This window comes from Lynx rufus, unplaced genomic scaffold, assembly GCF_022079265.1.
Source record: "Lynx rufus isolate CCGP_SWC_20201006 ecotype Redwood Valley unplaced genomic scaffold, mLynRuf1.p SCAF_3, whole genome shotgun sequence".
Classification (NCBI taxonomy): Eukaryota; Metazoa; Chordata; class Mammalia; order Carnivora; family Felidae; genus Lynx; species Lynx rufus.
Genome location: NW_025814845.1, coordinates 196,743,316 through 196,761,087, shown reverse-complemented (window position 1 = coordinate 196,761,087; position 17,772 = coordinate 196,743,316). Strand labels below are relative to the sequence as shown.

Sequence of the window (17,772 nt, the reverse complement as noted above, 5' to 3'; positions counted from 1 at the left end):
TGCACAGCGTAAGTGTATGCAGCCCAAAGATTTTATTCCTAAAACGCCAGAACATGATAAAAGACTTCAGAAGAAATTTCAGAAAATGGCTACAGAGCTCCAGAGGCAAAAAACAACTCTGGGTGAGTCCAGACAGACAGCGTGGTCCTGGGCACTTGTTCTGGTGGACGTCTGGTTTCATTTGTCTGATGACCAGTGGCATCCAGGGTAGACACTGGTAAGGGGGGACTCCGTAGGTCCAGCCTGCGGAAGCTTGACCGCGGCTGCTTGTGGGGCCGTGGATTTGAGCTAATCAGCCACGCAGTCTTGGGGTTGTTCACCAAATTGATAGAACTTTTTATTTTCAGGAATCATTATGGAAGAATAGATTTTGATAAGAAGCCCTATTCTAATAAGTTCCTGTTTATTTCTTTGTTATTTTATATCTAACTTTGTAGTTTTACCTCATACTTGGTGTTTTTGTTTTGTTACTCAAAATAGGCAAATGTTAGATGATACATTCTTTTTTTTCTTTTGATTTTTTTTTTTAATGTTTATTTTTTGAGAGAGAGACAGAGTGAGAGTGAGGGGAGAGCAGAGAGAGAGGCACAGAATCTAAAGCAGGCTCTAGGCTCTGAGCTGTCAGCCCAGAGCCTGATGCGGGGCTCGAACCCATGGACCGTGAGATCATGACCTGAGCTGAAGTCACATGCTTAACCTACTGAGCCACCCAGGTGCCTCAATTCTTTTTTTTTTTTTTTTTACCTTAAATATATATAATTTTTATTTGTCAATTATTCCTCAGTAAAGCTGGAAAAAAAAGAAGAAACATATTTCTGTTGTCTTTGAGTTTTCATGATACCTATTTGCAAATTAGCCCACAGTTATATTTTTGTTTTTTTAAAGTTATTTCCTTTTAACTCTGCATTTTGTTTGCTTTTTTGCCTTCAACAGTTTGAATTTTATGTTCATGGGCCAGTTTTCTTTTTAAATATCCTACTTGGAGTTCACAGAGGTGCTTGAATTGTTTTTTCCCCCTCTGTGTATCAGTTTCTATATTGTCTATTGACCTTTTCTTTACAGTTCACTAATACGTTCTGCTTCGTGTAATCTGCTATAAAACTCATCTTTTGAGTTCATAATTTTGGTTATTTTATTTTGCAGTTCTAGGGTTTCCCTTTTTGTAATAGATTCTGCTATTCTGATTAAATCACTCACATTTTTTCTTCTTATCTGCAAGATCTTGAATGCCTCTGCTCTGTTGTTTTGTATGTTTTTTTCCTCCTGCCTTTTGTCATCTAGCCCTGTCTCAGTAGGAATGATGGCTTTTGTAATTGAAGGCAAGTCATTAGTTATAAAGTATGTTTGAAACTCTAGGCAATATTACTTTCTTAGATACCGAGTTTCCAGTTTCCTCTGCTAAGCGCACGGAGTAGGCTTTATCTGGACTGATTTGAATAGGAACTTCTTGGATTTTGGTAAGGCTTGGTAGACTTCTGATATGACAGTGATACCAGGCTGTGGCCATCTAGACCTTTCCACTGAGAGCCTGCAGTCATAACTAGGACCCCTTCCCCTGGCTGGCTCTCAGCTTCCAGAGAAAATAAACCACAGAGAACTTCACATCACACACTGCTTCGCTTTTGGGATCCTGCCTCTTGTAGCTTCAGAGTTTGTCAACTTTCTTGAGAGTGAAATCACATGCATGCAAGGACTGGATTTCTACTCTGCCCTGTTCAGTGGGGAAGCTTTTGGTTTTCTCTTGAGTTTGTTGATACTGACAAACTGTTGGCTCTGTCTTCTCTTTGCTTGTACTTTTATTTCTCAGCAGCTGCTCTCTTCGTGCTCAAAGACCAGACCTTCAGCCTCTTGCCCCAGGCCCTTTAATGATAAATCCTCCTGGGGGTGAAGGCATCCTCTGCTTAGTAGCTGGCCTCTGAGCATTCCCCCTCTCCAGAATCTTGACTCATCTGGTCCTGCTCTCTTCAGTGGTTCCCTGATGCTTTTATGTAGACATCATTTGTAGTTTATATAGCTTTTGTATTTCTTTTTTCTCTGTGTAGGCATTACTTGCCTTCAAGATACTCTATTCCTGTCTTGAATTACTTGTAAAACATTACAGCACTGGAACAGTGGCACAATCACTTTTGTTTATGGTTGCACCTTGCACAAGGGTTTTAATACTCTGTATTCACTGTAGAAGATCAGTTACCTACATTTTTCATTTCTGGTAGCAACAGGCTGCTTCTGTGGAATCAAAAAATAGAGACATTTTTGTCCTTAATGTATTTAGTCATAGAATCATTTCTGGGGTTTTTTTGAAGTCTGATTGGTATAACATACTGGTTTGTGATGTACAGTATAGTGATCCCATGCGTATATTGTAAAATGATCACAAGTCCACTTAACATCTATCACCATACATAGTTATAAAACATTTTTTTCCTCAGGATAGAACTTTCAAGACCCAGTTTCCCAGCTACTTTCAGTACAGTATTAACTGTAGTCCCCCTGACGTGCATCACACCCCCATGCCTTGCTCGTTTTACAACTGGGAATTTGTGCTTTTCGACCCCTTTCGCCCATTTTCCTCACTCCCCGACTCCGGGCCTCAGACAGCCACCAGTCTGTTTTCTGTATCCATGAGGTTGGTTTTCTGTTTTTGTTTTCTGATTTTGTTTATAGATTACACATATAAGAGATAACATATAGTATTATCTTTTTCATTAAATGACTTATTTCACGTAGCATAATGCCCTCAGGGCCTATCCATGTTATCATCAATGGCAAGGTTTTGTTCTTTTTTTATGGTCAAATAATAGTCGTGTGTGTGTGTGTGTGTGTGTGTGTGTGTGTGTGTGTGTGTGTGTGTATACACATACCCACCTTTCCCTTAATCCATAGATGGACATTTAGGTTGTTTCCTTGTTTGGCCTTTGTAATTAATGCTGCAGTGAGATGGGTGTGCAGATATATTTTCACATTAGTGTTTTTGTTTCCTTCAGGTAGATTTCCAAAAGTGGAATGCTGGATCATACGGAGTTCTGTTTTTAGTTTTTTGAGAAACCTCCATAGAGTTTTCCACAACGGCTGCACCAATTTACATTTCTGTCACGAGTATACAAGAGTTCCTTTTCTGCACGTCCTCGCCAACACTTGTTATTTCTTATCTGTTTAATGATAGCTGTTCTAATATGTGGTTGGAATCTCACTGTGATTTTGATTTGCATTTCCTTGGTGTTGAATGATGTTGAGTCTCTTTTATGTCCTGTTGGCCATTTATATATCTTCTTTGGAAAAATGTCTTGTTTAGATCCTCTGCCCATTTTTAAAATTGAAGTTTTTTTTTTGTTGTTTTTTTTTTTTTAAGTTCATTTATTTATTTTGAGAGAGAGAGAGAGAGAGAGAGAGAGAGAGAGAGAGAGACACCCAAGCAGGCTCCAGGCTTTCAACGCTCAACATAGGGCTCGAACTCAGGAACCATGAGATCCTGACCTGAGCTGAAATCAAGAAGAGTTGGACACTTAACTAACTGGGCTACCCAGGCACCCCTACATGTGTTCTTTTAATGATTTAGGGAAATACTTTAGGACCTCATGAAACTCTAAAGTACTATTTGTTTTTCGTATTTCTCTTTTTTGCCTTTTTCACCACCTAAATTCAGGGTTTCTGGCCAGTCCCAACATGCCATTGATGCATGTAAGCAATTTCGGTAACTATATAGTGTATAGCATAGAAAAAGGAAACATTCATTTCTCTAGTTTTTTGTTTTAGTGTATGTTGCCATGTCACCAATTCTCTGTGTTCTGAAATTTTTTATGTAGAATTATCAAGCGTTGCTTTGAATCTGTCATAGTAACACAGCAGAATTGACGAACATTTGGCCTGCATGGTGCTGCCAGATAATTGTCCACACACCGTGCCTGTATCGTTCATTCTCATGCTGAGTCATCCCCTGTCCGAGAGTCAAGTCTTTCTCTTGTGCTGTACTGGTCCCTCCTTTACAGCCTCACTCTGACCGTCTGGTCTGCTGTGCTGCTCCAGCCAGAAACACGCGGTAGTTCTTGACATCACTTTCTGCCTGATGCCCCTTCTTTGCAAGGATCCTGACTCCTGCTTCTGAGTGATTGCTTGATTCCCTCTAAGCCTGCATCAACCCCATATGAGCCCTTCATGCGGCTCCTTGACTGGGCCCCGTGAGGCACTGTGTCCTTACCATCTGTCAGCTGACTAGGGTCAGAAGGGTGTAAACCAGAAGTCAGGGGGACACCCCACCTAGGGCTTCAGCGTCAACAGTGTCATGGTCAGGAAGCGTCTTTCGGATGAAACCCTGTGTTTAACATGTCCTGCGGCACAGCATGGCCTCTGATCCGGTCTCCTCTCCAGCCTCACGGCAGCACCAGACCTCTCTGCCTCCTTCATCCTCTTGCCATTTGGGCCTTCTTCCTACACCAGTGATGCTGGATTTGAAAAGAGTTGGGCAAAGTACTGATAGATAAAAAATCAAATTTATATCTTTAATAAAAATCAAAATACTGCAAATAAAAGGTGTTAAAGATACAACTGACATATGTCTGCATATTGTCAAAATTGTAGTTAGAGTTGTTCAGGCTTAAGAGTCACAAAGGAGAAGATACTGAATGATTTTTGGTGGGTTTTTTTGTTTGGTGGGTGAGGGGAGGTGGTCAGAGCCCTAAAGTTCTCTTTGAGCAAGGTATGGATTCCAGAAAAAGGCACACCTGTGCACTGACACACAATTTAGCCCTCATTTCATGGCTGGAGGACTCCTGACCTCGGAGTTCGTGTGTTTGTGTGTGCATGTGTGTGTGCGCACACGTGTGTTGGAGGTCAGGGAGGCTTGGTGAGTGGTGGTGGTTTCTATAACCCAGGCTGAAAACTACTGGAAGAGAGAACTTTCCCCGCACACGTCTTCGGTTCTCAGCTGGGGATCTGTTACCGAAGACAGACTAACAGGAGAAAAGTGTACATGCTTGTACGTTTTCTGTGACATGGGGGCTCTCAAAGGAATTGAAGGCCCAATGCAGTGGTAGAACTTTCGTGCTGACGTTGAACAGAGACGGGCAGCCGTGAAAGAGTGACATAAGAAGGACCAAAAGAGAACACGGGTTATTTTAACAAGGTCTGTTTTACAGGAGTCTCTTGGCCTCAGCTCCCCATCCCTGGTGATAATGTGCAGGGGGTACACCTCTCAAAGGGGGAGTTTTATCTCCTGTCTTGAGGAAGAAGCTGGGCTGGGGGGTGTCAGAGCGCCTTTCTTTTCACCTGCTGTTATGTGACTACACTTTGCCCATGGTAACCCCTTTGCCAAAGCGGCACGTTTGGGGTGACGTACCCCCGACTCTCCTCACCAACAGTTCGGAGCCAGATTGCGTTCTGGCTTTCCCTTCTCACTAGGTGTGTGAGCCTGGGCACATACAAATAAATTAACTTTGTTTCTTGGTTTCTTCATCTTTAAATTCTGATACCTGCTGCACAGTTTGGGGAGAGGTTGAATGAAATGGTGCACGGATAGTGCTTAGTGCACAGTCCCTGGCAGGTGGGCGTTTCTCAGCAGATGTGAGCAGTTTTAGTGCCAGTGTTGATGATCGTGGAGGTGGTAGGCTGATGACAGAGCATTGGCCGTAGTAGGTGATGATGGTGAAGGGGAGGAGGAGGACCGCGGGGATGGGCCGTGGGGTGTTCCCTTGAAACGAATCAGATGGTTGCAGTAAGAAGGCTTTTTTTTTTTTTAAAGCTTAAAGTTGGATTTTTGTTTATTTTCAGATAATGATGTCCCTGTTCTCTTATTTGAATCTAATGGCTCATTGGTGTACAGTCCCACAATTAAAATGTGCAGCGGCCAGCACAACACCATGCAGAAGAGGTTACAGCAGATGAAGGAGAAAAGGGAGAACCTGTCACCTACCTGTAAGTGTGCACACTTTATAAAGGGAGCAGAGCACTTGCCGAGTGAACTGTGGGGGGAAGGTTTTTTCCTTCTTCCCTAGATACTTCACTTGTTTCCTGATTCTAATAGATTTTTACCTATTTCAGGGTGGACTGTGTTAATATTTTCCTCCAGAAAATCTTAGGCTTCATTAAGATTTTTAAAGCATATATTTTAAGCATATATTGGGCATGTACTTTTTGGATGTATAGGTTGAGAATCTATTTTTTGTAGCCCTTTGTGATTTTTAATATCTTTGGGATTTTTTTTTTTTTTTTTTTAATAATAAACCAGGCTCTTCTTTTGAGAGAATTTGCTTTAGACTAATTATCTCCTGCATGAGTTTATGTTTTTCTTTATTTGGGCTATCTTTAAAATTTCCGGTTAAATAACGTGTGAGCACATTTTCATAAAACATTTACCAGCATGTGGCTCATAGTGAACACCCATCTGGATTCCCATCGAATTCTCCTCCGCCCACGGGTAACCCACATTTTAAGTTGGCGTGTTTTTCCGCATTGTTTCTGGTGTGGCATACGCCTACGTGCACAGGCTTCTGTATCTTTCTGTGTGCTGTGGACCTGTAGTCTTTCTTCACCTAAATTGAATCTGGCATACCTATTAAGCCCCCCTTTTTTTTTTTTTTTTTTTTAACCTTACAAGTGGCTTGGAGGTTTTTTCCAAATCAGTAGGTATGGACCCTACTTCTCCCTTTCTTTTCTTTTCTCTTCTCTTTTTAAGATGCTGCGGAGTAGTTTAGAGTTTGGATACTGAATCGTCTGTTAGTGGAGGTTTTCCCAATTTTTCTTTATTAGAAATAGTGCTGCAAGTCTTTATTCTTCTTAAATTGCATGGTATGGTTCTTGTGTTTTGTTTAACCATTTTCCTATTTGTGGTCATAAGGCTTTCCATTTCCTGTTCACTGTTAAAATGCGTATGCCAGTAGACCTGCTTCTCAGTAAATCTGTGTAGTCCTGTGTATTTCAATAGTATTAACTCATAAAGATGGAATTTAAAATTTTTGCCTTTCAAAATGGCATTTTACCGTCGCCCGCTGTTTATGAGCCAGTTTCTCCAGGTTTGGGAAAATGGTGTGATTCCGTATCTTTTTCAGTTTGGGATAGAAAAACCGCATTTCTTTGTTTAATTAGCTTTTGAGGTCACTTTTTATGAGAGGAACGTATTTTTACGTTATTGATTCTATCAGTAATTACAACTTTTGCATTATCTTTGTGAATTATATGTTTTTGTCCAGTTGCCTGTTTTTCTGATTTGTGAGGGTCTTTTTTATATCATGCACAATAATCGTCATATGTTGCAACATTTTCTCGTGGCTAGCGTGGAGCCCAGTGTGCATTCGTAGTAGGCACTCAGTAAATATATTGTTGATTGAAATACTCAAAATCTTTTGTTTTCTCATTTAACATGCAGCAACTTTTATGAAGCAGAAACATTACACTTAATGTAGACAAATCTGTTCGTTTTTTCCTTAGGGCATCCAGGATTCCCCTGACGCTCAGAACTCCCCCACCACAAGGTTTTAAAATTGTTGTGTGTCTTTTCCTGTTACCTTTATGGTTTATTTCAGCCTATCTTGAATTTATATTTGTATGTGAACGTGCAGTGGGCACCTGTATCGGTTAAGGTTAGCTTTGGCCGCGTGTAACAAACAAAACCAGCGGCTCAGATTAGATACAGGTGCGTGTTTCCGCCACGTCAAAGGAGTCCTAAGCACAAGTCATAGGGTGGCTATTCCGTGGTTTTCAAGAGGCTTGTGTCTCATTTTTCTGCTTAGTCTTCTTTGGTGCCTGGCTTCCGCTTTAAAATGTCTGTGCCTCCCAGCTGAGCTAGCTTCCTGTGGGCAACCTGGTATACCAGAAGTTCGATCCAATAGGACTCAGTCTTACAGCTCTTCTTGGTTGTAAGCATTTATGGCTAGAGAACTGTAGAGGCAAAAAACGACTCCAGATAATCCAAGAAATAAAGCACAGTCCTTTGTATTGTGTTCATCCATGTAGTTTGATTTGCCTGATGACCAGTGTCACCCAGGATGACAGCCAAGGGGGACTGTAGTAGATTTAGCCTGAGAAGGAGACTACAAGCAAGGCTGAAAACAGTCTTTTACGAGAGCATGGCTACACTGATAGAATGAGGTTTCTGTTGTTAAGAGGAGGGGGGCGTGCATGTGGAGCTAGGGAGCGAGCAGTGTTCCGCTCACTGTCTCATCACGTGTATACTTTATATGCCTCAAGCGTTGTGCCGTTACTTTGCGGTGTGAATTCTACCACTTGACTGCGTCCAGCACAGCTCAGAATTCAACATCTGAAACACTTCTCTCTGTGCTCACCTCTCTTATCTTGGTTTAAATTGTCTGCTTATGTTTCCTCAAGAAAGCATGCTGTGAGTCTCTTTAACAAACATCTTTGGGTATGAGACCAAAACATCTTTCTTGTTTCTGGTTTGTCGTCTGCACAGCCTTTGAAGATGATATTTGTGACCTTACTTGTTAAGTGATTGATGTCCTGGATTTTTTCTGTGAAATCTCTGAGGTTTCTCAACCTTGACACTATCGACATTTTGGGCTGATCAGTGCTTTGTTGAGGGCACGTGAGGGGTGGTGGGAAGGTGCTGTCCTGTGACTGGCAGGGTGTCTCGCAGCATCCCTGGCCTCTGCCTACTCACTACACACCAGCAGTATTCAGGTCACACCCACGTGACATCCAGTGATGTCTGCAGACGTGACCGTCACCCACTGGGAGCCAAGATGCCCAGGGCTTAGAACCGCTGCTCTAGTTACAGGGCTAACTGTTGCTTCTAGAAGAAGGAGCCTTGACTATCAGACAACAAGATGAATTGAGAATATTTCTTTACCTGTGTTGGACTTCTGCTTAGGCCCAGGCAAACTGACTTTTCAAAATCTCTTCTAATTCTAATTATCTTAAATTTAATCCTTTTTATAACATGATTTATGTAGGGGCTCCTGGGTGACTCAGTTTAGCATCCGACTTCAGCTCAGGTCATGATCTCACAGTCCGTGAGTTCGAGCCCCACGTCAGGCTCTGTGCTGACATCCCGCAGCCTGGAGCCTGCTTCGGATTCTGTGTCTCCCTCTCTCTCTGCCCCTCCCCTGCTCATGCTCTGTCTCTCTCTGTCTCAAAGATAAAAAAAAAATAAAAATAAAAAATAAAATTAAAAAAACATGACTTATGTAGATTAGTTTTTACGAATCTCACCATCTGCAGTAGATTTGAGTAAGAGTTTTTTGTGCTTACCGTTTTGTAGTAAGTCGGGAGTGTGAACTAACAGGCATAAATCGATGTTGGTGTGGTGTGGGAGAGCAGAACCAGTGGGTTTGCCGTGGGCTCCCACGAGTCAGAGGTGCATCTGATGAAGGGTTCGGTTATGTTTTCAGCTTCCCAGCTGCTTGAGAAGTCTCACGATGACCCATTTAAGTCCCCGTGTGAAGCTTGGAACATTTCACGTGATACTTTGTGTTCAGGTAAAGTTATTTTCTTTTCTGTGATATATTTAAACTTTGAGAATATTATGATTTTCGTATTTGGAGTTTCTTCTGATGTGAAGAACAGCTAAAAACTAGAATTCATGAATTTCACTGGAATTAGGTAATAAAAAAATAGGTATTGTAATGCAATTAGCATATGAGAAATTTCATCAGTTAAATCACCTGGGATTCCAACGGTTTTTCTCCCAGGCATTTGCTCTCTTGGCACAGAAACTATTGCTCATTGTTTAAAAAAAAATCCGTGCTATAAGTACTAATTCGCATGCATTGTAGACTGTGTTACTGACAACACAGGGCTGCTCATTTCACACCGTATATCTTGACTAAAAGGAGCATATGACTGAGTGCCCGTGAGGTGTGGAAAGATCATTGAGAAATTTAGAAGATAGATGGATTTCTGTTTGGAAGCAGAGTATCGGAGGGGCTCCTGGGGGGCTCAGTCGGTCAAGTGTCTGATTTCTGCTCAGGTCATGATCTCACGGTTTGTGAGTTCGAGCCCCGCATCGGGCCCTGTGCTGACAGCTTGGAGCCTGGAACCTGCTTCGGATTCTGTGTCTCCCTGTCTCTCTGCCCCTCCCCTGCTTGTGCTCTGTCTCTCTCTCTCAAAAATACATAAACAATAAAAAAACATTTTAGCCAAGTATTAGAATAGAATTAGAATTATATATTATACATACACCTTTTAAATGTGGAAGCCTGTGTTATGCTTTGAATGATCATTTTTCATGCTTATAGCTTTCCTTTGAGTAAATTTTAAAAAATGTGATATAACCACCTAGTTTTAGCTGACAGTAGGGCCCAAATAAGAATCAGTGACCCCCGCAAAGAGCTAGCTGTTCAAAGTGCTTGAAATGTTACAGAATATCCTATGAAAGTCACAGCAGGGATAGATGACAGAACAGTGTGGAGGTATTAGGAGTTTAAACTACAGCTCCCTTTCATGTGTGGCTTATTTATTTTTTTTTTAAGTTTATTTATTTATTTTGAGAGAGAGAGCTCAGGAGGGGCAGACAGAGGGGGAGAGAGAATCGCAAGCAGACTCTGTGCCATCAGCATGGAGGTGGAAGCGGGGCTCGAACTCACGAACTGTGAGATCCTGACCTGAGCCGAAATCAAGAGTCGGATGCTTAACCAACTGAGCCACCCAGGTGTCCCATGTGTGGCTTATTTTATAATCTGTTTGGTGTGTGTTGGAATTATTTACCCATTTATCTTAAATAATCTCTTTTTATTTCACACTTGATGGATTTATTTTACGTAAGTTGGACACAAGTAATAGTATGTAACACAGATTTCATTTTTCCTGTGTCACAGGTGCTCTTCTGGGTATCTTACATACTGTGTTTCATTTAACTCCCCCACTAGCCCTACTAAATGGTTACCCTTGTCACCCCCATTTTGTTCACGAGAAAACTAGGCCAGCGAGGTCAAGCAGCTCGTAAAAGTTCATAGAGTTTGTGATTGGCCAGTCCAGGACCTGAACCTAGGCAGTGTGACCTCAGAATTTATGCCCAATGACATGTCTCACTGCTTGTCAGCTTTTTGAAAAGTGTGCTAAGCGTCTTCAGCTGCTGGTACTAAAAGTGTCCTCTGTTTCTTGCTCCTGACTTAGGGACACACAGGCTCCTTGACTCGGTGTGGGTACAGCGCCTCCCTGCCCTGTGGGCTTCGCTGCTCCCAGTGGATCACCTCTGTGGGGCTCGAGGCCTCAGATGCCAGAAAATAGTGTCTGTGCGCTGGGAACTTCCAGTTTAGTGAGAGGGACAGATAGGAATAATAAGAACACTAGGACACCTGCTTTTGGGAAATTCAGGCAGCATTCTGTGTACTAGAGGAGGATGTGTGCAACCAGACTTGGTGCAGCGGGAGGGTTCAGAGATAGGCACGTTCGAGGGGTGGGGGGAGGGTTTGAAGTATGGATAGGAATTACCCAGATTAAAGTGTGGGGTGAAGGCAGGGCCTGGAGGGACACACACGCTTGCAGTTTTCAGGAGACAGGGGATGGTCAACTTAGCACTACTCTCAAGAAATGTACAAGACACAAGGGAAGACAGCACCCTACCATCTACCTGGTGGTTCACTGTTGGGTATAAATACAACATGAGGCTTTGAGTGGAGGACTGGGGGTCGGTGGGCTGTGTTCACGAAAGGCTAGAACTTGACCTAGACCATGGTGTTAGTCCTAACCTTTTAGAAGATTGACCTTCTTGAGAATTTAACAAGGTGCCAATGCTCTTTCTGAAAACACATGCACATGCATGTGAATGTACAGAAGGTGAGCGTGATGGTGGTGGAGGTCTGTCCCTGCCTCCCACCCTCCGTGCCGTCCATGCGCACGCTGACGCCTGGGTTCGTTAGTGAAAAATGCTGGTCCTAAAGGGGTCCTCAGGTGGATGTGGTTGATACTGTCTTTAACCAGTAGCTATGTTTAAGAAGTATCGGTTAACTGAAAATTACTTCTGTAATAATTGAAAGCATCTTAAAAGTTAATTCTTTACTGATGTTTTCCAGATGAATCCTTTGCTGGTGCTCTGGACTCATCTTTTGACAATCTTTCTGGAAACTCAGGGTGTGGAAGTCAGGAGAGGAGAGTGGGAGAAGTCGTTGATGAAAGTAGAAGTGGTGTGTGTGTTTCTTCACCTGCACTGAAGACCGGTAGTGTTCATTCGTCGGCACCTGCTGGTCCTTCAGCTTCCCTGAAGACCGGTAGTGTTCATTCATCGGCACCTGCTGGTCCTTCAGCTTCCCTAAAGACCGGTAGTGTTCATTCGTCGGCACCTGCTGGTCCTTCAGCTTCCCTGAAGACCGGTAGTGTTCATTCGTCGGCACCTGCTGGTCACCTCAGCCAGTTAACTCCTCAGAATCCCTCGGGCCGTCTTTCAGAACAAGAAGTAAGTCGGCAGAGGGATCCTGCGGGTGAAGCGGTCACCCCCGACACGTGGTCCGGGGGAGCACCCAGGGAGGTGTTTGGCATGAAACACGGTCTGCCCCCTACGTTATCTGCGACAGAACGCCACCCTTGGGGACATTCACGATCTGAGAGCTCCTCGGCGAAGAGAAGAAGAAAGTCTGAGATCTCAGATTCGTCCCCAACAGGAAGACTAAAGAAGAGATGCCGTGGGAAACCCGGCGTGTCACAGGAGTGGCTCCTCGCGTCGGGGGACCGCCTGCACTTCGGGCCCGGGGCTGCCGCCCTGGCTCCTGGCTGCGGCGTGTCCTCGTACGACGATTACTTTTCACCTGACAACCTCAAGGAGAGGAGCTCGGACGGTCTTCTCCCCGCGTGTCAGTCGTCAGCGGGCCCTGCTCTCTTCATCTGCAGAGGCCTCTCTCGGGGGGAGAGAAGGAACATACTGCAGACGTCTGACTTCTCCTGCATTGGGAAGAATCCCAGCCCAGCCCCCACGAGCGATTTAACGGCACAAAGTCGCCGCAGTCTTGAGAAGCCCACACGTGACAAAGCAAACGCAGCGTGGGCTTGCCTGGCCGCTGAGGAAACCGCAGGGAGTCGTCCGCAGGCTGGTGCTCAGAGAGGGGAGGGCACGCGCCCAGATGGCGCAGACTCTGCGGTCCACGACGCACTGCCTGCTGCGGACGGGCTCGGCGGGAAGGGACCTGACAGGGACTCACGCCCCCTGGAAGGGGGCAGCACGGAAGCCAGAGAGCTGATGGGCGCGGGGAGCGTGCAGAAAGAAGACCGCCCTCGGACGAAGCGGGAGTCCTGCGGTGGGACGCAGCCTGACGACCGGCTGGGTTTTGCAGGCGACTGCACCGCGGACACCTCCGCCCAACAGAGGGAAGATGTGTCCAGAGGATGCAGTGAAAGTACGTGAATCTCCTTTTCCAGGTGTCTTGGTTATGGGAATATGGGACGGTGTGTCCGTCTTGTGAAGTCACCACAGCCTTTTCGTAATTAAAGTGTTTGCTTTTTTCCTTTTTTTATTTTTAAAGAACGGGTGTTTGATGTTTTCCAATGATAGATTCTTTAGGAGAAGGTGGCTCACCGCCCTGTGGTATTTCTAGGCTCATTGGTCCAATCTGCTGTTAGGAATACGTTTCTCCAAGCCTTTCCGTGTGGGTGACAAGTGAGTGAAGCCTGACGTGCGAAGTCAACCAGAGCAGGTGCTCCCCTGTTTGCATGCAGCCTCCTCCTGGAACATGGCTGGCGTGCCGACAGGCGTTCTGACGGAGGGTTTGAACATCTCTCTGCTCACAGGAGTGAGGCTCTTGATGCTAGAAGGATAGTAAGGCAGTGTGAGCGTTGCTTCCACCAGGAAAAGAGAAGGTACGAGAAAGGAACTGTGGAAATATGTTAGCAGTATTTATTTTGAAGAAACTTGGAGCAGTGTTAGTTATAAAGAAAAATGTTTTTAACGTTTTTGCTCAGGGTAAGTTTATCGTAACAGGCCTCGTTGGCTTCTATTTACTTTGCTTTAAGCTGTGATTTAAATAGACTTTTATTTCTGTGTGTAGTTTAACTGTAGCCATCGTAATAAACTGTGTAATTGTAGCAAAAGTAGCAACAATAGAAGACATTTTATTTTACACTTTGATTACAAGCACAGATAAATTTCAGCAATCAAAAGTGATGAAATCTTAAACTTTAACCATGTTTACCGAAAGATGAAGCTGAAATTTCCATAAGGCTAACTTTATCCTTGATTATTTGTTTGCTTACCCTATGATTTTAACTAACCTTCTCAAGATGCAGAAGTTATAGGGGTTGAAATAATCACTGCTGTAGATCTTTTCCTTGGGTATAAAGTCCCCAGAATAGCCTCACAGAGGATTAATTTTGTATATTTTTAATATCTTAGCTTTCCGAAAATATATAACATTTGACAAACTATATCTTGTGTTAGCCTCAGTATGTGTTTTCAAAATACTTATTTTAAAATTATGTTGACTCTAAGTTTAATATAAAACAGTAGATATATAGAATTATTTTGGTAGTTAAGAGTATCCTGTTCTTAAAGCTTACATTCTCATTTTCTTCGGTTTTTATCTTGTTTATTTTTAAAGCCTTTGAATAATATTTAATGATGTGAAAATATAAATTCGGGGACGAAAGGCTGGTTGCAGACTTGAGGCGCACCCCGCAGCCCCGACGTCGTTCAGAAAGAGCGCGGTTGTCCCTGCAGGCGGGATGTTGTAGCACTCTCCCCCGCGTCCACAGTCCCCTGGGGCCTGGAGCACGTGGAAAACCCCGAGGGGCCAGCACTGGGCGCTCCAGGGGACTGCAGATGTCGGCCTCATCTGATGTGGGCTGTCACACAGCGGCGTGCAGCCAGGGCCCTGGTGTGACCGAACTTCCCTCCGAGAAACAGACGTTCTGTGCCCTCTAATGTAAGGATGTCTTGTAGGGTCACTTTGTTTGATGTCATTCCACAAAGACAGAAAATCATTGCATTGAAGGGCTGGAGAGACTTCTGTATTGTCTAGCCTAAGCCAAATCCCTTTGTTTTGTTGTGATAAAATCAAGACCCACTGATGGGTTTAAATTGCCTGTTACCAGCTCAGCCCTGTCCCACCTCTGTCTGGGAACCTGCCACGGGGGGTGGAAGCACAGAGCCTGCAGCTTACTCTAGACCTTGCTTGTGTGCTCAGTTGTGGAGCAGGAAAAATACTCTGTACGTGAAGCGGTACCTCCACGTCTTCTGTGTTGAAATAAAAGTCTTTTTTCAATTTCTGCTTTCGGTTCACTTGTACTCATTGCCCTTGTCGGTATGGAAGGTAGAAGGTGGCACTAAAGGTTACAAGCACAAGTTACAGAAAGAGTCAGTAAGAAACGTGATGAGAACAGGAACAGAGGGAGAAACTTTTAATTTTTTTTAAATAATCTCTGAAATCATATTAACCAGTAATTTTTTCGTTTTAGACTTTTATTCTCTAATTTTATGAACAATTTGGTAAACAAGTATATGCTCGCAGTAACAGAAGTTGCTTCGAGTAAATGTTGCTCTCCTACCCTCGGGTACCTCCTCCTGTGAGTTCCCATGACAGCTCTTAGCTGTGCACCTGTTGTGTCCCAGGCCCTTGTCTAGTTTGCTGGAAGATGTCAGAGAAGCAAACAGTGTGTGCCCTGCATAGAGGTCATGTTCTAGTGAGGAAGACGCAGTGGATGAAGGCAAGCATGACGTCAATCACTGAGCCTGATGATACACAGCACCACAGCAGTGCGGGCAATTAGATAAGGTGACCTGAGACCTCAGACCAGACATCGCAGAGCCGGTAGTCCTATGACTGCTTGAATTATGTTTCAGCCTGAGGAAACAGCAAGTACAAATGCCCTGGGGTAGAAAGTGCTTGCAGGAACTGCACCGAGGCCAGTGCAGCTGCAGCTCATTGGGCTGAAGGGAGCCTGGGAGGAAATGAGCTAGAAAGATGGCCAGGAGTCAGATCCCCAGGGCTCTAGTACCTGATAAGACTTGGAGTGGTTTTGTTTGGTTTTGAAGTGTGATTGAGAAGCCCCTGGGGGTTTTAAACAGGGGAGTCACCAGATGGGCTTTCTCAGTTGCACGTCACCCTGGATGCTTCGTGAACCAACTGGTTGTGGAGCATCTGCTAGAAGCAGTTGCTGTCACCGGTTCACTATAATTCCTTCGAGACTCTGTGTGTGTGTGTGTGTGTGTGTGTGCGTGTGTGTGTGTGTGTGCGTGTGCGCGCGCGCGCGCGAGCGCCCAGTGAGGGTGTGAGGGTAGATGTTACAAAGGGATTTTATTGCAAAAATAGGATTATATCATCTCGTTGCCGTAAGGTTTGCTTTTTTAAAATGTCAGATATTTCCATATCAGTATCAATAGAGCAATATATTTACTTCATTCTTTAGTCCATTTCAGGGGTCCACAGATTTTTTCTGTAAGGAATCAGACAGTAACTGTTTCAGGCTTTGTGGACCAGAAAGCAAAATCAAGACACGTGGCTATTTACACAAAGAGAAGAAAAGACATTTCTACAAAATTTTTATTGACAAAACTCAAATATTTTGAGTGCAGTAATACAGGCCTAATGAGAAGAACAGAATTCTGTTTTTTGGGAGAGGAATTACTTTTCTCTTGATTGGGGTTCAGATGGAGCATTCATATCTTCAGAATGGATTGCAAACATTTATTGAGGCAGATGTACAATAAAATTTTATGTTTTCCTTTCGAACACGCCTTTTCAGACAGATAGGTACGGCCAGATACTGATATCAGCCCATAAGCAGATGGTTTTCATCAAGCACATTCATCGTATATAAGGCATTTATGGAAATCTGTGAGATTTTTCACTTGATACGTGCCTTTTAGTGTGTCTTACACAGCAAATTAGTCACTTCCAACGAAGATAGGTGGAAGCTTGTCAGTTGTGCCGTCGAGTGGACGTCAAAATAAATTCCCTTTGTTCTTGCATCGGGGTCTGAAAAACCCGGAAATATGTGCAGCTCGGGTGCAGGAGTCCTGTCCACGTCGAATTTGCATGGGATGGAGATGTCACGTAACGTTTTCACTTCCGACGGAAAGTGTAGAGAGCTGCCTGACGTGACTCACCTATTGAGATGGCTTTCCAGCAGCCGTGCCACCGCTAACCACGGACCTTCCGACCACCTCCCGAAATTGGTTTCAATTGCCAAGTAGCTGCCTGGTCATCTTGAAGTAGCTCACAGTCAGCTCCTGCTTGTTTCTCAATGGCAAAGGTGGCTCAGGGGGTTCCAGTGAGGCCACATGGCCGTTGGCAAAAGCGGAAGGAAATTCTTTTCGTAGCCACACCTTCACCCTTGTCCGCTGGTTCAATGGATAACCTTCTTCTTTGCTGTGCTTGAAAAAAATCTTACCTGTCACTACAGACACGTGCCATATCCCAGCAGTTTGGTCACGTACAACTATTGGATTCTCTTTCATAGGTAATACAAGTGTCGGAAGCTGGTGAAAGTTGGCACTCCTCGTCTCAGACACACAGACGTTTATTGAACATTTATTGGCACGTAGGTGGAGAACTGTCCACAAAGCAAACTGTATGCTAAACTTACCGGTCTTGTCCATCAGATGAACCTTCCATATCTTGCCTGCAATACATACGAGCTGCCTACAAAATTCTAGGGTGACGTTTCTGTAACCTCGTCAGCATCAGGCCACCATATGTTCTTTGACCCTGCGGTTTGTCATACGGCCATTTAGGGGACCAAGTCTTGGATATTATCACCCCCAGGAACACAAGCTGTGGCTTTTGCTTGATTATTACACCCTATTCATGCATGGGTGGGGGGACCCCCTGTAATATATTAACCAGTCCAGTTTTCTTGAATCTATGGATTCAACCAGAGAAAGGTTTATGCTGATTGACA

At 44.0% G+C, this 17,772-nt stretch overlaps 1 protein-coding gene across 4 annotated transcripts in view; it reads left to right on the top strand.

The window, feature by feature from the left end:
* MCPH1 (microcephalin 1) overlaps positions 1-17,772 on the top strand; it is a 271,742-nt gene that overhangs the window by 40,686 nt on the left and 213,284 nt on the right. For all 4 annotated transcript variants that reach the window (XM_047090436.1, XM_047090437.1, XM_047090439.1 and 1 more), the window contains exons 5-8: positions 8-122; positions 5,764-5,907; positions 9,339-9,425; positions 11,961-13,274. In XM_047090436.1, the coding sequence (XP_046946392.1) occupies positions 8-122; positions 5,764-5,907; positions 9,339-9,425; positions 11,961-13,274 (1,660 nt within the window). The remainder of the gene's footprint in view (positions 1-7; positions 123-5,763; positions 5,908-9,338; positions 9,426-11,960; positions 13,275-17,772) is intronic.